General features: G+C 36.6%; 3 protein-coding genes across 14 annotated transcripts; 2 read left to right on the top strand and 1 right to left on the bottom strand.

Annotated features, from left to right (window-relative positions):
- The first annotated feature begins 236 nt into the window (after positions 1-236).
- Positions 237-4,556, top strand: LOC110841444 (uncharacterized). Of its 6 annotated transcripts, none has more exons than XM_087346581.1 (5): positions 237-615; positions 1,605-1,657; positions 2,483-2,713; positions 3,326-3,551; positions 3,687-4,556. In XM_087346581.1, the coding sequence occupies exons 2-5, from the start codon at positions 1,638-1,640 to the stop codon at positions 3,840-3,842; spliced, it is 633 nt and encodes a 210-aa protein (XP_087202707.1). In that variant the 5' UTR covers positions 237-615; positions 1,605-1,637; the 3' UTR covers positions 3,843-4,556. The 6 variants fall into 6 exon arrangements, with proteins under 6 accessions (XP_087202707.1, XP_087202704.1, XP_087202705.1 ...); XM_087346578.1 differs by having other exon boundaries at positions 305-615; positions 1,590-1,657; XM_087346579.1 differs by lacking the exon at positions 237-615 and adding an exon at positions 616-714 and having other exon boundaries at positions 1,590-1,657.
- Positions 4,557-5,518: 962 nt separating this feature from the next.
- On the top strand, positions 5,519-18,098 carry Ect3 (Ectoderm-expressed 3). 3 transcript variants are annotated; one of them, XM_022086981.2, is made up of 12 exons: positions 5,520-5,693; positions 7,889-8,079; positions 8,343-8,493; positions 8,837-8,900; positions 9,949-10,043; positions 11,020-11,200; positions 11,554-11,775; positions 12,536-12,654; positions 12,911-13,186; positions 14,417-14,551; positions 14,914-15,123; positions 16,195-18,098. In XM_022086981.2, exons 1-12 carry the CDS (start codon positions 5,631-5,633, stop codon positions 16,486-16,488), a joined length of 2,001 nt encoding a protein of 666 aa, XP_021942673.2. In that variant the 5' UTR covers positions 5,520-5,630; the 3' UTR covers positions 16,489-18,098. The 3 variants fall into 3 exon arrangements, with proteins under 3 accessions (XP_021942675.2, XP_021942673.2, XP_087202700.1); XM_087346574.1 differs by lacking the exon at positions 5,520-5,693 and adding an exon at positions 6,131-6,163; XM_022086983.2 differs by lacking the exon at positions 12,911-13,186 and having other exon boundaries at positions 5,519-5,693.
- On the bottom strand, positions 15,132-22,987 carry LOC110841443 (phosducin-like protein 3). Of its 5 annotated transcripts, none has more exons than XM_087346583.1 (4): positions 22,964-22,987; positions 18,988-19,181; positions 18,479-18,680; positions 15,132-17,922 (listed from the first exon to the last, which is right to left on the bottom strand). In XM_087346583.1, the coding sequence occupies exons 2-4, from the start codon at positions 19,171-19,173 to the stop codon at positions 17,645-17,647; spliced, it is 666 nt and encodes a 221-aa protein (XP_087202709.1). In that variant the 5' UTR covers positions 19,174-19,181; positions 22,964-22,987; the 3' UTR covers positions 15,132-17,644. The 5 variants fall into 5 exon arrangements, with proteins under 5 accessions (XP_087202709.1, XP_021942681.2, XP_021942680.2 ...); XM_022086989.2 differs by lacking the exon at positions 22,964-22,987 and adding an exon at positions 20,109-20,354; XM_022086988.2 differs by lacking the exon at positions 22,964-22,987 and adding an exon at positions 19,882-20,041.
- Between the last annotated feature and the right edge of the window lie 915 nt (positions 22,988-23,902).

The raw sequence follows: 23,902 nt of genomic DNA, 5'->3' as shown, positions 1-23,902 counted from the left end.
ATGTGATAGCATCAATTAATAATACACAAGTGATGTCTACTTTTGTGTTTCCTTATGATTGGCTTCAAGGACAATAATTAAAAGGACCAGGATGGTGTGGCACATAGTTTTATGTTGAAAGAAGTGATAATGAATCATGACTGGTAGAGAAACAAATGATTGCCACCAAGATTGGAAATTAATATATATTTTCTTTAAGGGCGTATTGCATATCTTAGGTGTGGACTTACACTCTTGCCTTAGGCTATATCGTCACCGGACCACTACCCAGGATCGATTAGACTGTTACCTTTCAATGATAATTTTGTTAACTAGCCAGGACTTCCGCTTATTAATAATTTTTAGATTTCTGGTTGTCATTGAGGCGAGTATGAAAAATAAGAGCCTTTTGCGTTTTAGCGCCGTGTAGCCTCGTAGAAGCACAGATAAATCCAACAGACGTTTATCAACATTTCAGGGGTAATCTACATGTCGCAACATCCTAGAAGACATTTATCTTCGGTTTTCAGTGTGGCTCCTGTACTCTTCATAAAATGTTGTCATCTTCAATCTTGACTTAACTGGGCACAGTCTTGAAATGCTATCTTTCGTAGTCTGTGTGGGCTATTAGCAGAAGTAAGTAGCTTCACATATAGCAAAGGATCACAGTGATCAATAAGAAATTTATAGTTGCTTAGTTCTTGATTCGTGATCCCATCACAGAAAACTTACGAGGTACTTTACTTTTCGTGCTGAAAACAAAGTCACTGCTCGAACGTCAGATTTTCCAGTCATATATTACATTTTAGCGAACAACTTGTGGAGGTAGTGTAAATGGCATGCATATCTTGTAATCATCCAAAGGAAGCATGCGTATTTTGTACAGTCCGTAATTTTGGCATTATTCAGTTTAGGTTAAGGTTGTTAATCTTCTTCATAAATGTAAGAAGATACAGTATATTTACTTATATTTGTAATGCATTTGGGTTTCAGTACAATATGATAAGAAAATCTAAATGCAAAGTTCATTCTTATGTGTACAGTCCGTGTCAGGAGAAGTGAACAAAGTTTGGGAGGGGGTAATATATATTAGTAAAATTTGTGTCCTTTATGATGGTTCCAGAGTTATGGATGTTCAAAGTCAGAAAAATTCGTTGCACGTAAATAGTAATGTTATATGGAGTTAGTATGAAGTATGACAATCTTATGCTTTGATACTTTGATGTAACTTGCAGTGGTTTTACAGCACAGTAAGGTATTACAGTAGTTGTACAGTAAACATTTCTCCCCATTACTCATGTTAACTTAACTTTAAATAGCTGTAATTCCATGTCCATCATAAATGGTATACATATTGAAGTATTTCTTGCTCAAAATAACAACCTCTTATATTGTAGCCATTTCCTTCTGGAATACCTGCATATACATATATGCACATATTTTGTTGGCTGGTATTAATGGGACTTTTTTATATGCAGAATTTGTGTAATGTGTGTCTACATGAAATGTAACTTCTCTCTTCATATCTACATTGGATTTGCAGTTATTTAGCAAATGACACTGTTGCAGAGTTGGTTCTGTAGTTCATAAATATATTCCATTTGTTCTAGAAGGGTGCTTTACAGGTTTTGTGTGTGTTGGAAGTATCCTACAAGACAATGGAGCAGGAAAGTGAAAGGTCTGTTTATTGTATTTATAATACCTTTTACTTTAACTTTAATAAGTATATGAGATAGTTCATATATTTATGGTTGTTTAAAAATCACCAACCCCAAGTTTAAAATACTTCTAGTACAGTACAGTACAGTTTCTGTACTGTATTATTGTGTTTTGTATTAAACAAAAACTTGCTTTTATTGGAACATTTCTCCAATTTCATGTTGCAGGGTGTGAAGTAATGTAGAATTACCTCTACTAAATAGAAACTGTTAATGGAAAAATATTTAATGGAAAATGGCTTGCTTGCATTTTTTATTTGGAAAGTTTCATTTTGGTTTGCATCAATCAAATGCTTGTGGAGGTTCAAAATAAATATTGATTTTCTCAAAAAAAGTTGATCATACAAAGAATTTGTATGTGACAGTCACATTAAGATCTAGAGCTTTCTTTTGAACTTTGAATACTTAATGATTACAAGGACAAATAATTTCTGACTCTGTAATATGAATAGCGTTCCAATAATGGATTTGTATTAACAACATAGCAGAATTGACAGTTGGTATTTATTTACTCTTCTCTCTCTCTCTCTTGTTAAAAAAATCATGGAAGAAAGATTGTGATAAAAATATGATAAATTATTGGAAGAAATATTGAAAGGTAATGTGAATAAATGTTTATGTAATATTCATTCATATGAATGGCAATAGGTCATAGTAACTGAAACATACTTGGAGAAGAATATTAAAATAAATTAGTTCATAATTCAGATAAATATCCTATACAAGATTTAAATAATTGAGATTAAAGAATGATAGGAAAAATATAACGTATTATTTCATTACAGAACATCCTTGGTGACGCTGTTGTCTGGCTTGAACTTAGACGAAGAGGAGATACAACGTTTTAAACAAGAAAATATTGGCTTGGAGACATTTGTATTATTGTCAGAGTATGATCTAATTGAGATTGGTATTAAGGACCGTGCAAAGAGAGAAGCAATAATGAAAGTCGTATGTAACTTGCGGTCAGGAGGCACTAAACAAAAGCAAGATGTAACAAGACTTGGGCCTTTAAGGTAGCTCGCCATATCTTTTAGGAAATACAAAGCAGTGTTATTCAAAATATACATATTCCTTATGTTTATTGAAAATTAATTAGGTTATGTAATTTGCTAGTTGCTCTGTGGAGATGTGAAACATGATTTTTTTTCTGCGAGGGAAGAATGTAAGTTTGAAGTGTTTGAAAACAGAGTGCTCAGAAAATATTTAGACACATGAGGTGTGAAGTAAGTGTTTTCTACATAAATTATTGTTCAATAATAAAAATAACAGCAGTGATAATTTCACCAAACATATTCTACCGCAGAATCACGCTTATATAGTTCTCTCCAGTATAGTCAGAAAATGTGGAAGGAGACATGTAGATGGGAGAATAATATTAAGATAGATCTTAAAGAAATAATGTGAATCATGTAACTCAGAATAGAGTTTAGTGAAGATCTGTTGAGAAGATGATAATGAACCTTCAGGTTCTATGAAAGGCAGGGAATATTTTGGGTAACTGAATGACTATCAGCTTCTCAAGAAAGAGCCTTCTCCATAGAGTTAGAATAGTTAAGAGGATGTTGCTCTTCCATAGCACTGTAAATGTAAATGTTCATGTGTAGCAGCTGAATTTGTTGCTTCAGCTGGAAGGATGGCCTGACAATAGTGGCAAACAGCAGCCAGCATTTGGAACTATTGTATGGAGTGGTGAAGTATGTAAGAAGCCAGCAGCGCACTCATGGAAGAAGGTCTCCAGTGGTAGTTGGGTTCCTGGATAAGAAGTGGTCCTGTAGTATGGCATTACTGGCCTGTGCTGCTATGGCGGCATCGCAGGCTGAGTGTGCTTGCAAAGAGATGGAATGCTTGAAGGTGACCTGTCCTATATATTCACTGACTGATTCATTGATTCTGTACTTTGTTACTTTTCCTTATTTTCAGCAGTCAAACAGTGCAGCAAATCTGCATGGTTTTATTTATGAGGTTATGTATTTTGTTTTATTTTAGTTGAGAGTTGCTGGCACTACTGTTGACCAAAAAGTTGGACAGCATGGAAACACCACAAGACTGGTATCAGTGTTTTTAGCAAGCATAGTAATTGTGAGTTTCATGTTGTGGAAGACTAATAGTTTACCAGTGCATGTCTCTGTGTTTAGGCTTTGAAATTGTATGTAGAAGAAGGAACATGGCTGTTCTTTTCTTCTTTTTTTCAGTATTAACATTTGATAACACTTCAAAGAACTTACATGACATGTTGGACATTATTTATTTAGCATTAAAACAATATTCTTTATTCCATATGTGAGAAGTCTATTGGATAGTAGGAGAATTTAAAAGTAGTTGTTACTTGATGCATTTGAAGTTTTGAACATTTCCAATAATTGGTTTAATGCTGAAAAACTCAGGCAATTGAAGACTGTCATTAAATAAAAGAAGAATGAATAATCCAATTTTTCATGATATAGGAAAACTTACTTTGATACTTCTTGACTTAATAAGGATAAAATCATAGAAATGGTGAAGGATAAGGGAACTGACCCCATGGAGTAGTGACCCTTCTGAGAAACTGGTGGTCACTCAGTTTGTCAAGAAATTGGTCCTTTTATGGAACTGAAGGTTCATTACTATATTCATATGAACCTTCCACTTGTCCTTATCCAAAGCCTTATGAATCCAGTCCATAGCTTTATTCCTTGTGTTGCAATGAACCAGTTTAATATTATTCTTTCAATTTGTACATCATCCATGTTGTCTCTTTGTTTAATTTTCTTTGATTAAAACTATACATTTGTCTCTTCCATACATTTATATGCTGTCATCCCCTTTGGTTTAATCATCCTAATAATATTTGGTGAATAATAAAAATTATGAAGCTCATTATGCAGTTTTGTCTGGCCTCCTGTTACTTGCTCCTTCATGTGTCCAAATATTCTCTTCAGCACACTTTTCCCTAACACTCTAAATCTAGATTCTACCCTTAAGGAGTTTCTAGTGACAGATGTGAGACTAACAGAATAACCCATGTAAAAAAGAGTGTATTATGATGTCAGTATACAGGCAACTGGCTAAATCAGGTTGTTTGAATATCCACTCAAGAACATTCAAAATCTTCCATTATAAGAACTGAATGAACAAAGATCTTTGGGGAGACTCAACAAATGCTGGCATGAGACTAACAGGCCACTGGACCTAATATGTGGAAGACTGTTATATAGGCATATGACTACTTGAATTCACATTTCCATAAACATCATGACATATTTGAGTCTTCATCAAAATATATTATACATATTGATATCCAATGTACATGATTTTCATACCCAGGTTAATATTGTTTTGAGTGAGGTATTCAACCATTTGTATTGAAATATTTCATTGTTTAGAGAATTACGTATTTAATATGATTTAATGCACTTTAATATTTTTACAGAAATATTGACTTTTAGGAAATTATTTGGAAGTCTAATGCTCTTTTTTATAAGTTTGCATAACATTTGAACCTTCTTTCTCGAGTATATTATTTTCTTTTAAAAAAATAGTGCATTAGAAACCCTTGAGAGATGGGAGAAAACACCTTTTTGTGGAGAAATACAAGCATTATCCATGAATACCATCTATGCGCGTACTTTCCACGACAATTTTTTTGCGACTCGTCAAAGATATGTGAATAGCCAATGCGGCCCGCGGTAACAAAAGTTGCCGACTCATATATCAAGTTGTATAACCTTGATAACATTTTAATTCATAATAACCCCAACATCTCGCGAGACTTTTCCGCTAGGGATTTCGCTCGCACCCCCATTGCCCTCTGTTAGCAACTAATACAACTAACTTGTCCTTGCTAGTTGGGGGCAATGGTCAGTTCGCTGAGGTTACGCTGATGAGCTTGGAATGCGATGCTGAGCAGGACATCTTGGTCTAGCAGTAGGTAGCGGTTTGGACTGCAGCAAGATGGGTGGAAGACAGACCGTCTGCAGGTGGACGCTGCTCCTGTTCTCTTTCGTACACGTTGCAGTAAGTTCAGCAATTTAGCGTTAGGTAAAATCATGTCACTGCCTTTACAGTTCAAATGGACAAGTCTGATTTTGTGTATTTTATGACACTAATTTGCCGATGCGACAGGAAGAGTGGTAAAATTGCATGCTGGAAATAAACCTTTAAGGCGGAGGCGGGAATTAAGTGGTTTCAATTATTATCTTTTTAACGGATTAAAAACTGCCTCTCAAGAACTGATTCACCCGATTCATGCATTAACGACATATTTTAATAGTGATAATGTGACTGAACAGTACACAGTAAGTCTGCCATAAACAATAGCATTTAATGGCAGGCGTTTAAAAATTGTTTACTCTCCACAGGCTTTTATAAAAAAACTTCCTCAAATCCTTCTTCATTGTTGTCGGCTTCAGATAAAAGTACCTGTATAAGGCAAACAACAGCTACAGTATGAGGATAAAAGGCTGTTCTGATGCATGCAAGTACAGGTAGGATGTAATGAGCCCTGTACCGTTGCCCACTTCATCCACCCCCGCCGCGTTTGCTATTGAACCATTGTTTATCAACTAGTGCACCACAGTTTAAATGAAAATATATGTGTACAAAGTTAACGATGGTTCGCAAATCGTGTTAACCCTTGTAGACTGAAAGTTTTGTTTAGTGACGGTCTCTTTACATTAATAGTAATGAGATCTTGTTCAACAATTTTTTGTCATCTGTGCTGATGTTTCTTTGTTAAGATGTTGCTGCCTCGATGTATGTCATAGTTGTTGTACTTGTACATGAGTCTACCTGCATATTATTTTTTTCCAGATAAATTTATAATTTTAATATATTGCCACGAATAACCAAACACGCGTACAAATGCATAAATGTACAGTTACATAAACACGTATGCGTACACACAGTGTATTCAACTTCTTTTTGCATGAGAGCACAGTAGTTAGTATTACTGTAAACTTAAGTTTTTGCAATCGATATTGCGTACTGCAGTTTGGAGGCAGTACCACTAAAAAAATATTTGGGGTGGAAAAAAATCCCTTAAAAGGAACCTAATTTTTTTAACTAGACTTAATACAATTTTATTGAAATTACACCTCATGAAGACGTATTTTCTGCACCCAGAAATAGGCTTGCTATTTGTTATGGATGCAGGCAGGACTTTTAAATACGTGCTTAAATCTGGGTAAGTGGCAGGTCTTTCTTTCTACTGTCACTGAGCTGTGTATCCCTAGTTTAAACCGTATCGGCATATGAAGGCTAACTGCAGTTTTAATCGCTTCTTTGTACGTCTTTGGTAACTGACTTTATCATATGTGTATTGCTACACATCAGATATTCGTCCTTGTGTACAAGGTTAATGTGATGACGCAGTTCATCATTTTACTTATGAGAATGCGAAATAACACTGAAATCTGAGACCATCAATCGGTTCCGCGTTCTGTGAAATGCAGATGTTTCAAAACATAAAGTGCCGTGGCAGCCTGGCACGCAGTTCCAGATTGAAATAAATTTGCATGAATGATATGAGGCCGTCCTCGTTAATAATTTTAAAAATTTAAAACGCAAAATTAAACAGTAAACAACCCACAACAAACAAGCGCACAAATTCTATAATTCGGAAAATTTTAATACGTACTCGAGAAAATAGTTACTTTTGTATGCTAACTTTGGTATTTCATAATATTTCGAACGTGTACATTATATTTGATATGGAAGGTTCACAACCACCCTTGACCTTAGGCTACCACACATATTTTTTATTAGTATCTTTAGAGGAAGTGCAGAGGGACGCCGTCCACGTCTGCTCTGCCTCGAGTACAGACGGCCCTGGTGAAAGGCTAGACTACATTTCATGTGGGTCTGTCATTAACCAAGCCTAACCTAACAAAACCAACACAAAACTAACGCAACCGAGGACGACACTAGGTTCCGAATAAAGGGAAGGTGCCATTCGAGATGACCGTGACAGACCAATGCCACGCTTCTCGACGCCGGCACAAGACTCCGAATAAAGCGAGGACCAGCCTCAGGATGTCATAACACGACGCCGACAAATTGACACGGAACGGTGCGACGTCTGTCGTCCCTACCACAACATGAGAATGCATTAAGTATCTGCTAATGAAGGAATATTTGGTTGAGGCAACCCAGAAAATGTAAATCAACTATTTACAGCTGTCTTATTCAGTTCTAACTTGTATCCCTCTCAGTTGCAGTATGAACCAACTACAGTTGAATTACCACGCTTCTTCAGTATTGATTACGAAAATGACCAGTTCCTTCTGAATGGAAGTCCATTCCGGTATGTGTCTGGATCACTGCATTATTTTCGGGTTCCTCGAGCTTACTGGCGAGATCGCTTGCGCAAACTGAGAGCTGCAGGACTTAATGCTGTTTCCACGTAAGCTGAAATGTTCCATACCTCCATTTCTGAATGTGACTGTACTCCATTAAAATGTTTTTACAAGGGTTGTATACAGTCAACCCAGCATCTAGCTCTTTGTTGCTTAATTCACAGTATTCATTTAAGTAGCACTGTATTTCCATACCAAGTTCTTAAAGGAAGATCAGCACAAGAATTTAATAGGTTGTCTGGGATTGTATAACAAAAAATTTGAAGGCACCGAACATTTATCTTGTACATCATGTATTATTTATGGATAGGTATGTAGAGTGGAGCCAACATGAACCTTCACCAGGCCGCTTTGAATTCTCTGGAGAGCTTGATCTCCAGTACTTCATTCGTTTGGCACAAGAAGAGGACCTTCTAGTCCTCCTTCGACCTGGTCCTTACATATGTGCTGAGAGGGATATGGTATGAATTGCTACCATTATAGGTTCTAAAAACAGCGTGGTATGAACTGTTATTATAGGTCCATGGGAATGGAAATATTGACTTTCACTTAATGACTATAGAGGGACAGATGGCTATTCTAATGAAAAAATGGAATGTGCTTATGATACAAGCATTAAGACTTTGGTATACTAATGGAACTTGAAACTTCATACCAAGAGAATAGTATATTGTCATAAGTGTCTACATTTTATCATAAAGCTCATACAAATTTAAGACATGTGCATTCTTGCTTGAGTATTTTTATCCTAAAGTGGTGTTTCTTTCTTTCTCTTTCTCACCCCCCCCCCCCCTCCCTTTACAGGGAGGCCTTCCACCCTGGCTGCTAACAGTAAAACCAGACATTTATCTTCGCACCAATGATACAAGTAAGTATGCAGTTTTTTAGTAGTGTTTTAAATTGATGTAAAGTAAAGTAAAGTTTGTCCCGCTACATGCCATACAGGCGCTGGGGGGGAGTGGAGGTATAGCTCCTACTCATTCCTGACCTTGGCACTAGATGGGGGTGAGTGGTCAGCATCACGCCCCGGCCGGCTTTACCCCCGGGAAAGGACCCCGGTACCCATTGTAGAGGCGGCTGGGTGGGCCCCAGAGCTGGTCTGGATGCAGAAGCTAGAGTAAAAATTCTTGGCCCCCGTCGGGGATTGAACCCCGGTCGTCCAGCCTGTAGCTAGTCACTATACTGACTGAGCTATCCCGGCTCATATTTTAAATTGATGTAAAATGTCAAAAGAGAAACTCGTCATAGTCATTCCTTACAGAAAAGAAATATAATTAGAATTTGTGAAAATTATAGTTTTAAAAATTCTCATAAATATTTTTTGTGTATATTCTAACTCTGTCAGGCTCAGAGCTACATTCAGAATAACATATTCCAGTGTCGGTCACAGTCAGATGACCCATACGATGTTAAAATTAAACAAAGTTTAGTGTTGCTTTTTCATATGTTCAAATACATTTATCTTGAAGGGAAACTGCCTGTTTAGATTTGTCCATCATTTGGAAAATCATGTTTTGGTTCATGGCAGACAAAGTCTGCCAATTTTGAAATTGAAATGAAATACAGAGTGATGCGTGGCCGGCTGGACTGTGTATAAGCTACTGTGAACAATCAATAAAGGTTAATAATATGTAACCATGGTAAAACTGTTGGAGTTTAGTATAGAAGGTTCCCCAAGTTGATTCAGCACTGTTTCTTCCCCCCCCCCCCCCAATTAAATTGTTTATCTGTTATGAAATGTTTTATTCAGAAAAAACAGTGCTAATTACAGTAGCTTCAGTTATCTTAAGCTAACTAAGCTGGTTAGGTTAAACATGTCATAATTTACAGGAAAAGATTTAAACTGTTTTATCAAGGGTTTACTCATCAGTAAGAAGGTACAGTTAGCATTGCCATGACTTTTTTTTATTCCACAGCCTACATGGAGTATGTAGAGAGGTACCTGAATTACGTGTTGACCAGTGTACAAGTCTATTTGTATGGAAATGGTGGACCAATCATCATGGTGCAGGTAATGGAAGAACTGATTTGATTGTCTCTCATTTTCCTTCATTTTCTGATTTACGTGAATTATACTCGACATCAATGCTCCTTCATCCAGCCAGTCGAATCGTCCTAGTTGCAAAATTTACCCCAGTTATCTGATTTCCTACTTCTTGCTATTAAAAAAACATTATTCCTATTGTATTCCATTAGAGAATTACTTTGTCTAAGCAAAGACAATGCAAACTCTGTCCTTCATTGCTGGTAGTAGAAACCAAATGTGTAACTTCAGACAGTGCTTAAAGTAGGAAAGAAAAGTGTATGTAACAAAACACAGGGTAGATTAATTTATGACAGATGTGGAAAATGTGCTCACATTCCGAGGGGAAAATTCTGATTCGGACCATTATTTAATTGGGATTAGAATGAAGCCAAAAATATCCATGGTTATGAAAGGGAAGATGGAAAGAACTAAAAGATGGAATGTAGAGAAATTAGAAGATAATGGCACAGTACAGGAGTACCAAAATAATTTAAACTTAGAACTACAAAAGATGAGTCTTCGGTGATCCGACGGTTCAGTATGGCAGTAGCAGCGATTGGTCACCGCCGGTATGGCATGAAAATGATCTCCTATGTAGACAATTAAATCTTATTTTATACTCCCATTCCTTCTGAAGGTATACTGCTCACAATCGCTCTTCCAGCGGACGGCGCTCGGTACAATGGCGACAAGTGCAATGTAAAAACATATCCGAAGAATCATTAGTTATGCCGTCCCATTAAACATCTGTGCGGCTACATATCTGAAATGAATATCTTACAGACTTGAGTAATGAAAATGTATAAATAACACATTGTGAAATGTTTTATTAAATTAAATACAGCTTTTTAAAAATTTGTTCAGTATAGCAGCAAACTGTTTAAAGTTACTTTATTAATTGTTTGTGGTGACCGGTACCAACAGCAAAGTAAACATTTTTTTTTCTGAATGCTTTTACCAGATTGAAAATGAATATGGCAGTTACCAGGCATGTGACTCAAGCTACATGACTCAACTGCGGGATATTGTTAAAAGTAAAGTGGGTGATGCTGCTGTGTTATACTCTACAGATGGAGCGGGATTGTCATTTCTTAGATGTGGGAAAATTGAAGGTGTTTATGCAACAGTAGACTTTGGAGCAGGTAATCAGCTGTTTTCATGTTCTTTTATACTCCATTTCATCAACATTTTTTCATGTGCTTGTTTTTAAAACTCATCCTCTTGACGTGGGTTGCGTTGTCCAATATGTGAAACTATTTCAACAGTTAGATGGTGATGTCTCACAGCTGTCGAAAGTAACGTACCTTCCAAATCCGAAGGATTAGTACCGGCAACTGTAGCATGAAATTTAACCTTAAAGTTTCTGGAATATCCTCAAATGGTTGACTTGATCTTCACTTGCTTGGCTGAATGAAAACCTTCTCTCAATTTCTAACAGTACTACATAATTGAAGATGATTTCTGGTACTGGCATTTTTACATTGTTTTCTTATAGATACAAATGTGGATACAGCATTTTTAGCCCAGCGGATATATGAACCCCATGGTCCGCTTGTAAACTCAGAGTTCTATACAGGCTGGCTGACCCATTGGGGAGAGCCATTCCAGAGTGTCGGCACTGAGACAATAGTGAATACTCTAGACGAGATACTGGCTCGCAATGCTTCTGTTAATTTCTTCATGTTTCACGGAGGCACCAACTTTGGATTCTTGGCAGGTGATATCCTCAGGACAGATGTAGGAGTCCTGTAACTCAGAGTTGGCTTCACGTAAATTGTCTTTGCTCCTCTCATGTATTGAATTTTATTACCCTTTCATGTCCAGCTGTTTTCTCAGTATTTATTTTATTTGTGGACTACCATGTCCAATTTAAAATTGATGAGGAGCTTCATAATCTGTATTCTTTACTAAAATTATTACTGGGGTGAAAAAATCAAGGAGGGTGAGACAGATGGGACATTAGCGTGCATGTGAAAGATGAAAAATTCGTGAAAAACTGTAAGCAGGACATTGAGGTAAAGAGGCCAATTTGGAGATCCAAAAATAGATGAGAAGCCAATGTTGAAAGAGATCATGAGGGTGTGGACTGGATTCAGATGGCTCAGTCCATTGGTGGTCTGTTATGAACATGGTAATGCACCATTAGGTTACATAAGAGGCAGGGAATTTCTTTATCAGATGAGTCTTCTCAAGGACCTTGTTCGATGAAGTGAATGAGTTGTGAAATTAGATATGGGACATACTACATTTTATTGTAGTTTAGTTTTGAGCTTTTTACTGCATTATTGATGTTGGCCTTCTGGGTTATGTTGCATGGACTTGTAGGTAGATGATAACGTTCTGGAGGAATATATTGCTCCTGTCTTCATGGTATTACAGCCCAGAAGACCAATATTGACAATATAAATTGTTATGAAACAGAGAAGTACTATTACCTAAATAGTAATGAATTTAGAACCACGTGCCAATTGTTACAGGTGCCAATTTTGGAGACAACTACCAACCCCAGCTTACTTCTTATGACTATGATGCCCCTATCACAGAGGCAGGGGATCCTACTAGTAAATACTTTGCCATAAGAGAGGTCATTGGTAGGGTAAGTAACATGGTACTTGAAGTGGGAAGATGGTTCTTACCCAGTACAATGTGGAAATGGAAATTGAAAGTGGAAATTTCTGTCAGTATATTAGGATAGTTCATTTATAGATCATAGATTTGTAGATCATTTAGTTATATTGAATCAGCAGCTACGATTATTTAGCTTTGAATCATGTCATATAGAGTTATGAAATTCGACTACGTTTCAATTTAATTCATTTATTATACTAATGCTTTATGCTTTTTTGCTGTAGTATCTACCACTGCTAAATAATACTGCACCCATACCTGCACCTAAGGGTAGTTACAACACAATAATATTAAACCCCATTGCTTCACTATTGGACCAAAGTATCAGGCAAGCATTGGGCAAAGAGCCACTCAGAAGCAAATTCCCCCTTACATTTGAGGACCTCGGTCAGCACTATGGTTTTGTGTTGTATGAGACTACTCTGGCACGCTCTGTGCCAGATCCAGCACTGTTCAACATCCCAGGTCTCAGAGACAGGGCAGTTGTGCTACTGGATGATGTAAGTTTCAAAATCTACATTACTTGTTATGCTCCATTTACTTCCTTATAAACATACACATGCACGTGTTAAATTTAAGGATCATATTCTACTGCTAAAGTCAAGCCCCAGTGTTCTTATAAACATATAGCTGCAGCCACTTTGTTAGTGGTAAAGGGAAGCATTAGGAAATCAAATGAGACAAGTAACACTGAATTTTATGAGTGCATTTATTTGTTATATTTCAGCATAACAGTGTTTTAATGTTTACTATAACTGCCACGGTGGTTAGAATGCTGGGCTTGTAATACTGGGGTCCCGGGTTCGATTCCCGGTGGTGCTCAGATCTACAACTTGTGTTGGGCAAGGCCGTGGTCCAGGCAACATGGAGTTTTCCCGGTTTCTCCGTGGCATCCGAACAATTGCTCCACTTTCATCATTTCGCAAAAAGGGGGCCACAGCAGGAGCGTTAAATGTTGCGGTCCCGGTTGAACCCGTGTATTGATGGGTCGTGAATCCTGCTAACCACCAATGCACACCATGCTGAATGGTGTGTACTGGATACGAAAAAAAAATGTTTACTATAGTTGCTGAAAATGCTCTCTGTTGGTTTGAATGCATGAGTGGGCCCTGTGACACCAAGAATTCCCGATACACTAAAAAGTATTAGGCATGTGGTGTGTTTTTTCAATCAAACACTAAAGCTCATCCTATGTGTTTACACTTCTTGAGCAAACTGTCTTTTAGTCAGCAGCAAACCAGTCTGTTTTGTCTTGTCAGCCTGGTCAGTGGGAATCCAAAAAGTTACTATACATTGCAGGTAAAATGAATAGGATCTCCATCGTGCATAAACTACAGTTTGTTTTATTGTCGATCGTTCATCACGAGTAGTTGAAGAGTTAAGGCAACAGCTTGGAAGGCCCTGTTGTGAGACTGGCAGTTATTCCTGCTGAAACATTAATTGTAAACTGATGCTTCATAATATAGTGAAGCAATTGGGACCATATGGTGATAGGAACTTTGTGGCTTAATTTCAGGAATAGATGATCCTGTATTTATTGAATGTCATTCAGAATTGCTGTATACGCACATACCTCGACATACTGTATTTATTTATTTTCTTATATCTTGACTGGTTTGAAGACTTCATATGTAAAATGATATTGTTATAGAATTATTATGCAAGTGAACAGAGACAACTTATAACTGAACCATAGACAAAACAGTAACAAAAGAAATAATGTTAACTAGGTACCCAAAGGAATTTTGAGTCGCAGTGAGAAAATTACATCAATGCCCCTGTCACTTTCTGAAGGCACCAAAATCCAGGTTCTAGTGGAAAATCAAGGACGTATCAACTATGGTTCCTTGATAAATGACTTCAAGGTGAGTTTACAGTGCTATGTTAGAAATGGTTCTGTGCCTCCACAGTGCAAGTCCTCCATGAGAAGCTGATGGTTACTTAACTGATTAAGAAATTCCATGTTTCTTATGGAACCCACAGGTTCATTACCATACACAGAAATAGGATGACTGAATTCAGCTGTCTGAGGATAGAGTGAAGTAGCATGTTTTTGCAAATACAAAATGAACTTTTAGGTTCTATTAAAAGCATTACAGTTTCTGGACTGAGGAACTATCAGCTTTTAGTAAATGACCCTGCATCATGAAGTGGGCTGAATATTTACAAACTACACTAATACTGTTTTTCAGTTGGTAAATTTAAAGAGCAATAACAATTTTTTTAGGGGCTTCTCTCCAATGCAACACTTGGAGGAGATGTGCTGGAAGACTGGATAATTACTGGCTTTCCTCTGCATGACATTTCAAGTCTTGGTGTCAACAGTACTTACAATTATACCTTCTCATGTCCGGCGTTCTTCCGTGGAACATTTGAACTCCCAGAGTCTTATTCTGAGCCACTTGATACATTTCTAGATCCAAGAGGATGGGGAAAGGTGATGCATTTCATTCATAAAATGTTTATAATATAACTACAAATACATATAGTACAAGAGGCATATATCGTGATGTTATTTTGCTAAATATTTGATATGGATAAGAATATAATGAAATCATATAAAACAAAAACTGTCTGTCACTAAGACATATCACAGCAGGATAAACTTCTGTCTCCTGTCTGCAAAAACCAATGTCCTGTTCTTTCAGGTGTCACACCACCGTTTCCATATGGGTATCCGTTTTGGCCTTCTAGATGTCTCATCTGTTTCTAGTGCTCTAGCAACATGTGGGAGGCCACAGATTTAAAACTGGTTATGATGATAGAACTGCAGGACACTGACTTATACAGACAGGGGACAGAATTTTTTTTTTTTTTTGATAATTGTTTCTAGACATCTCTTCTTCCATTGAGTATGTCATCCATTTGTTAAACATATTCTCATTCTGACCTACATATCTTCAATGTTTTCTGTTATTTGGATAATCCATAATAGTTCTCCAAGACTAAGGTTGTCTTCATAATTTTGCCATATTTTATTATTATTACATTAATAAGCAGTACATTTCATAAGAAGTAAAATAAAACCCTTAATGATGGCCTGGAATGTGTCGAGAATAAAATAAATCCTCAATATACTGTTTCATTTTGATGGCTGTTGCAAGTACACTGTGGCATCCATCGTGAAAGTTGTGTATTATTCTTGAATGTTCAAACTTGTGGAGTTAAATATTTGCTGTGGTAATTCTTTGTCTTTCATTACCAAATATTCTGTTTCTTAAAATTCAGTTTTTGTCATGACATAAAATAAACTGATTTAAAAAATATTGTGTTGTCCTCATTGTGGTTCTTCCTTGAGTGCATTCAGGATTTATACAATTATATTGAAAGAAATTAAAACACAAGAATAAATTCTGGTACATTCCTCAAAAAATAAATTTCTAGTATCATCACAAGGAAAAATACTAAGATCTCCAAAATATACATGTAGTCATGTTTTCACATTCATTTAGTAGAATTCCTTTTATGTTTATGCTATGATTTTTATGAGTCTCTTGTTTTCTCATAGGGAGTGGCTTTCATCAATGGTTTCAACATAGGACGATACTGGCCAATTCTTGGACCCCAGGTGACATTGTATGTCCCAGGTTGCCATTTAAAGCCATACCCAGCTCTCAATGAATTGGTGCTGCTGGAACTGGAGAAAGCAAACAGTCCGCATTACACCGTGAGTTTTGTACCAGAGCCAATACTGGATGAACGGCCACCTGCGTATGCTGCAGCCAGTCATACGTCACATTTCCTGGTGCCCCCACAGCTGAATCAAGGGCCACAGACAAGTGTTACCATACTTGCAGTATAATGCAGGTCTACTTACCCGTAACATTTTATTATTTTAACTCTTTCCATGCTGATTATTTTGTTTTAGAATTCTTTTATAGGTAAGTGTCCATTGCTTTGAACTGTCAAGAGATGGAAATGCTCCTTTGTACCATTATACATTGAAGCCAGTCAGAGCTAGAGGTATGTTTCACACAATCCATCTCATTCATAGCTTACAAAGGATTAAGTATGAAATAAGGAGCAATTATACATGCTCATGTAACATGTAATCATAGGTCCAAAGAGATTATCCATAAGATGGATGATTATATGTACTCATGTAAAATGCAAGCATCAGAAGCTAAAAGAAGTTCCTTCTAGGACCAGGGAAACAGAAATACTGCTTCTTTAAGTTATCTGAATATAAAGTGCATCATTGTCACAGAGATGAAAGGGGTTTAGAAACTCTTGCAAATAAGAAATACTTGGAAGAACTTAATTAAGCCAATTTGCCTTTCTTAGTTTGCAACTTCAGCAACGCCATTTTAACACTGCAGCTGTTGGAGTAAAGAGCCACTACTTATATACAGCTATCAGTAATTACTAGCAGTAATACACTAAACATATTAACTACTGGGAACAAACCCAGGCACTTCATATAACAAAATGACAATAGGATAGCTTTTTTTAGACATACTTTTTATTTTCTCCTGCCAATTATCACTCCTTCACTTGTACCACCCAAGGTATGCTATGGGATATTCTAGCTAGTATATTATACCTCATTCTTGGTGCTTCATCTCTGGTATGGCACTTGGCTGGTCTTGGAAGTGCCAATATCTTAACTCTCCAGCATTGATTTTATAATATTTATATGATTTCATACCATGTAATTTTTATTATTATATTTATATAAAAATCTTAAATGAACAGAATGCTTAAATTAATTAAGAAGTAGAATGTTGACAGAAATACTAAGATGTGACTGTAAGTATACAACTTACTAGTAATTCATTGTTTTCATAAAATACAAGGACAAGGCAGAATGATCAAAATATACAGAAGCAGACAATTATAGAAATTAACATTATTAAATTTGATAGATTTTTAATAACAAAACCCTTATGTTAGATTCACTGTTTTCCCTTAAAAGTTTGAAATAACTGCAATTTCATTATCAAGACCAAAAGCAAATTTCAGAAATCATCATCATCCGAGTCGTCATCCCTGCCACGAATCATACGCTTCTTTCCAACAGCACCTAAAACAAACTTGTTGGTTCGTTTGCCCTCAGTTGGAGGCTCCAGGAGACTCCCATTGTAATTTATACATCCGGACTTAGCTATCCGCCATTCCATCATCTCTGTTGAGAAATCGTCACAGTTTCCAAGTTCTGTGAATCCAACAATGTAGTCTTTGGCTTTGCTGTCTTCTATCAGTACAATTGTGGGGATGACCTTTATGCGAAGGCGTTCTGTAATAATAAGGAAACATCTTTCTAAGTTCCATGCCTCACTGAGTTGGATATAGCATAACATATCCATAATATTTAATTTCAAGTAATTAAAAAAAAATTGTCATCCATCTGAAGTGTTTTAAGCCAATTAAGTAGTCTTCTAATACTGATTAAAACAGAGTTTGAATGATCAAGTGAGATGCTTAATTTATATATTTTATATTTAGTTTCATTCTTACATTCTTTTGCCAAAAAGTATATAAGTCACAGTTTAAACTCTGTTGTGTAAAAATGTATCATTAAATACATTTATTTGAATAATGTCGGTGATTCCAATAGCCATAAAATTGTCAAACAGAAATGCAAAGGCAGTTTTTAGTAAAGAACCACATTCATTTATCAGTCTATGGAAGGAGAATGCAGTGTAACCATCATGCCGAAGTAGGGGCAATTATATGGTGCAAAAAATCTGTTTTCCTTCTCATAAATCAGATGAGTATATGTTAAATGCAGTACATATGTCAGAAAATTCAGACATTCTTTTACTTCTAGAATACAAATCTTATTTACTCACGTGTTAGAAATGGGCATCGTTCCACGTCAATCTTGCAAAATCTGGCTTCTAGGTGAGAGATGCAGAGAATTTTTAAATGGTGGTCAACAATTTCACATCGAGGTGAACCACTTTTATAAAAATGGCAAACAACGTGTTTCGATTTCTTTGTTACTCCAAAAAATTCTTTCTCTTCAGGAATTTCAGTATATTCTCCATGTCCCTGAAAAAACAGAAATTACAATTCTCATGGTAATTGAACACAGATATACAGACTTGAGTATTACAATTTTAGGTACAAGAAAATGTCTGGAACACTTGGGATTCATGCATCCTACAGCTATATGTTATGAATTCAATAAATTTGAATCTAAAATAACTCAAATGGAGTCAAATTAAAGAAGAAAAAAAGGGTCAAACTGAGTCAAAGAATGTTTTGTCTTACTGGCCATGCTTCTGCTGACAGACTTACTATTATATAACACAGGATGTATGTATGAGAAGCTGCATAATTTTATCATGAATCTCACCAAGACTCGCCATTCCTGTTGCTGTTGTGCTTGTTTCTTCATGTCCTTCAACCTGTGTTGCCTGAGTGTGCTCAGGTCATCTGAATCCAAATTTTCTAGTCTCTCCAGTTCAGCATCCAGCTGTTGTTCCACTGTTTGTGCTGTCTTCAGCACACTCTGTTGAATTGTCTGTTCTAGTGATGCCATGCTGATGTCTAAAAATCAGTAATAATATGGTTCATGTCAAAAATGAACAGGAGTTAAAAGTATACCACGGTTTAGAAAACACGTATTTTCTAAATTTGTTCTTTGTGATTTTGCACTCATTGCCCTTGTTATTTATTGGTTGCTCATGCAAATCTCATGAACTCACTGATTAAATCTTGTCCAGGACAGCTTTATAAAATTAGTTAGTATTTCTGTACTAGTCTATTTTATTATAATGTAAAACTCATTATACACACACAAATTTTAGCGCTTGATAGGTCTCAACTGGTATCGATTTCTAAATCTTCCCCCACATGAAACGCCTCATTTAAACCCCGCTCATCAGTATACTTACTTGTTAATTGTATATAATAATTTGATTACCAGCCACAAACTTTGAAATGAATATGACTATATTATATATCACATCCGCTTGTTACATATATATACTTTATAATAACTTCCAATGCAAATTATTTGTGGTATGCTGTATGCCACAAATGAACCCGATTACGACATCAAACCTTTGAGGTACAATCCAATATCAAATAAAAACCAATGACACGGTTCCAGTGCAGTGTGGGCGATGTTCTCAAAACACCACCATACAGGGATATACAGAAACTGGCACACCCAAATTTCCTACGAAAAATCTTTACCTACATTATAAGTGTATGTAATATTATATGGAATTCAAATATTACCTACGGTTAGCGATATTGATAATAGTTAATTCTTAGTTAATTCCTTTTATTCCTCTTGCGAACATAGAGCTGAATATTGACAACACATCTCAAAATATGTTACACATTCGTGACTTTCGAGACATCGATGTTGCAGGATTGCCAACAGCATTCTTCAATTCATTCCTAGAAAATTGTCCTTCATGAGGAGAATATTCTTACATGGAATATTTCACATAATACAGAAATTACCTTCACTGTTACTTCTTCGCTTTCAGATATTCTGCACGCTTCAGTTTAAGTGAGTAACACGTTGTGGGCTCATTTATTTCTGTCTCGTGTTTCAACCGAAAGGTCATGCTTCAATCTATCGGTGGCCTTATGAACTACAGTTTCAGCAATGTAAACGTCGGAAACGGGTAATGAATTTTCATGAAATTTGGTACGGAGATTGCCATTAGAGCTAAGTCCGCAATAGCACTTTTTTCATTTTGTACACTTTCGTAATGCGAACGTGGCGGATGCTCAAAGTCTTGCTGTGAACATGACGCCATTACCCATAATCATCTGCGCGTGCTTGATGACATCATTGCTCTTGAAGGTCCTCTGCCAGAATGGCTAGATGGCTTTTCATGAAATTTGGTATCGAATGAATGCCATTTGAGGGTCGAATTAACAATACGAAACTGTCGTATTCTCAAATTCGTGAGATAGTACTCCATTACTTATGATCTGTGCATTCGTGATGCAATGGCCCCAAATGATGTTACCGGTGTGTGCACAGAATTTGGCGTAATGAACACATTTGGAATTTGTGTGCTCCCAAGAGGATACCTTTCCAATCTTGTTAAGTTCGTATGTTGTTTACAAATAATGTTTTTTATTTCAAGTCCTAACTTGAGTACCCAATCTATTGTATTTATTGAACCCCCGTGGTTAAGCGATGTAAGCCGTTGCTTTAAAGGTTTAACAAAATATAAACTTCTATAGAGAATCAAAGAGCGTACGTCACAGCATCAGCTCAAAACATGCATTTCGTCTACAACTTTTTCTTGTTTATGACTATGCATCCAGCATGATGCCCTCAATTCTGACGCTGATGGAGAATCATGTGACAGTCGAATTGCAGAACAGTGAATATGAGCTACAGGTAAATGGTAAATAGTTTTAGCTCAGGTTATGTGTGTGTAAGCAGAGGCAGCGTCAAACTTGCTGTGACGTCACGTCACCCATGCTTCTATTATAATGAGACCATTGTTCTCATTGATCAGATTATTTATTCGGAGCTGGGTACCAGCGCCTGATGATGTGTGCTCATGCAATACAGGAATGACAGAGAAGTTGCCGCGGAAGGACGGCGATGTTGCTTCAACCGATAAGGGCTCTGGTACGATGCCTTTACAGTCTGCTATTGACCGGTCTTGAACCGGCTTTAAACATAATGGTCTAATACATCAAAAGAACACACTTCACAGTCTTACAGAAGTGATCATCAAATGTATGTTCCTCTTTTTTTTAATGTTTCTTAGTTTCAATAGTTCTGTGAAAGAGCCTTCAACTAAAAACATGGGAGAAACTTTTCAAGAAAGACCCAATATTGTTAAGTAAAAGAGGGCATTTGAGAAGAGGAAATCTGAGGAAGGGTGAGAGAAAAGGATGAAGGACAGTTTAAATTTTGTTTTCAGAATGGGGCGCTCCAGTCATGTCTGGTGTTAAGGGGATGAAAAGGGAGGCAAAGACTGCCATTTCTTCCTCAGGTTCTGTCAATGTTTTAACTGTTTTCGCTTGAGGGTTCTGTTATGTGTGCCTGTTTATATTATACTTGTTCAAAATATTTTTTAAAATACATATAATGTATTTGTTTTACTTTCCTACAGGTTTTGTAGTAATATAGGGCTACACAATAAAAATATTAATGTTAAAATTTTCTAAATCTGAAAAAACCAATGTATACAAATGACGCGGAAATAATATCAATAAAGTGATACAAATTCGAGATGTGTGCTAATATTAGAGCAAATATGGTAGGCCTGTCTGACCTTCTGGACATAAAATACTGCCAATGACAAAAAAACAAACCACTTTCACCTTTAGGAGTGGTTTTACTGAACGTGAAGAGAAACTTCAACGATTTATGACATGGACATTGATTAATATAAGAATTATGGGTTAAATGCTGAAAATTTTACAGTGAAGTATTCCTTTGTTCCGTATTAACATTAAGAACATACTTGAAATATTTTAAATACATTTTAATCGACACACACACTCACGTACTTTCTATTACTCAGAGAGAATAGCTGTGATGTCTGCATTGTGAATTAACATTTTGCGGGGGGGGGGGGGATATGAACCCTATCAAAAATAAAAGGCTCTTACTCTACATAGTTTAGTTTTCGAAAAATATATCTCAGCTCATGAATTTCTACCCACAGATTTACCGCCATCGGTTTTCCGTGTGGGTGCACACTGCCAAGATCAAAGTTTTTCTACTGAGTAACAAACAGTTATAAATTTGTTGTAACCTTGGAATTTGTGAATTTTTATTGGACTTGGCATACGGTCTGCTCTTACGGTTTCGAGAGGCGGGTGCTTAACGCGCCAGATGCATTGAAAATTGTACACATTGGTTCATTAAAATTACAATAAATGTATAAACAATTATAATTACAATAAAATACATTACAGATTCTTAAAGGTCCTTATTTACTGATCATTTTACATATAGGTTACATTGCCCTTACTCTTACCATTCCTGAGGAATGAACATTTAAATGTGACTCGGCGCTGGATCTTACACATCTTCGTAAGCAACGCTGTTTTTGCCGAATGACCCTTCCGTACAGACGTATTTACGTCAAAAGAAGACACGCCTAATTATCTTACACGAGTTCACAAATGCAGATGAAAACATTAAATGTGATGAACAATAATAATAAATAGGAATACCTTGCCTCAAACTTTGTTCAATTGTTGGAGACCACGATGTCCACCCGCAATGACCAATTTGATCAAAACTAAAATGGAGAGAGTGGAGGGCAGTATCACAGATTTCTTAATAATTGTTATATAAGATAAGTACTTGTGATATTCTAAAACGTTTTTACCAGCACAAAATTATCTGCTCTACGACGCACTTCTTCTACAAGCGATTCACAGCTCGGCTCTTTCCACAATAACGAAAGCGGATTGTTGACGGCAGTAATGAAACACAACAATGCCGAATAAACAGATGACATGACAATTAGTTTCTTAGGTATAGGAAAGGATTGCAATATGATTTATTCAGGCAATTATACAGCATGCATAATAAAAGAGAAAAGAGCCTTACGACATGCTCGGCCAATATTGTTGCAAGCGTGTGTTAGAAATTCGAATCCTTTTTCTTGCATTGTAATGCACGCAGGAGTTCATATAAAATCTGACCATTGTCGGTCCATATTGTTGGTATGGATCTTACACATCTTCGTAACGCTGTTTTTGCCAAATGACCCTTCCGTATAGACATATTTACGTCAAAATCATAGGATAGGTCACACAGTACTTTTGACAAAGGTCTTTGGTCAATAATATTGAAATAATGTATCCAAAATAAAGAAAATGAATATTGTCATTTGTAAATCACAATTTATCTTGTCTTGCCGTATTCACTAAATACTTGCAATATTGGAATTGCTTTGCGGAAACATCTCCTTAAAGGAGTCTCAAATCAAGTACCACATCATGAATACTGGAGAAAATACTATAGCTTTACACATTATAAACCCCGGCACTATAAGTGCGGTGAGCGAGTGATCAGAGCCAAGTTCTGGCCGGTTTATCCCCACTGACCTTTGCATAGGAACTACGTATGATTCTAGTTCCGGTAGTGGGGTACGGAAAAATCGTGTCTTCGCCGGTTATTGAACCCCAGTCATCTAGTTCCTTTGCCCTTCATTGCGATGGTTTAGCTGTCCCGCCGTATCCCACGAGGTTACGTTAAAGTACTCTGTGTACTATGCTTACAGTAATGTGTTAACTGTGGGCCGAGTCAGACTGAAGGACAC

Source organism: Zootermopsis nevadensis, unplaced genomic scaffold (genome assembly GCF_977971745.1).
Source record: "Zootermopsis nevadensis isolate Lab colony 2312 unplaced genomic scaffold, Znev_1.0 Znev_ptg000010l, whole genome shotgun sequence".
In the NCBI taxonomy this organism is placed as follows: Eukaryota; Metazoa; Arthropoda; class Insecta; order Blattodea; family Termopsidae; genus Zootermopsis; species Zootermopsis nevadensis.
Note: the sequence above shows the minus strand (reverse complement) of the source record. Positions and strands in the feature narration are given on the sequence as shown.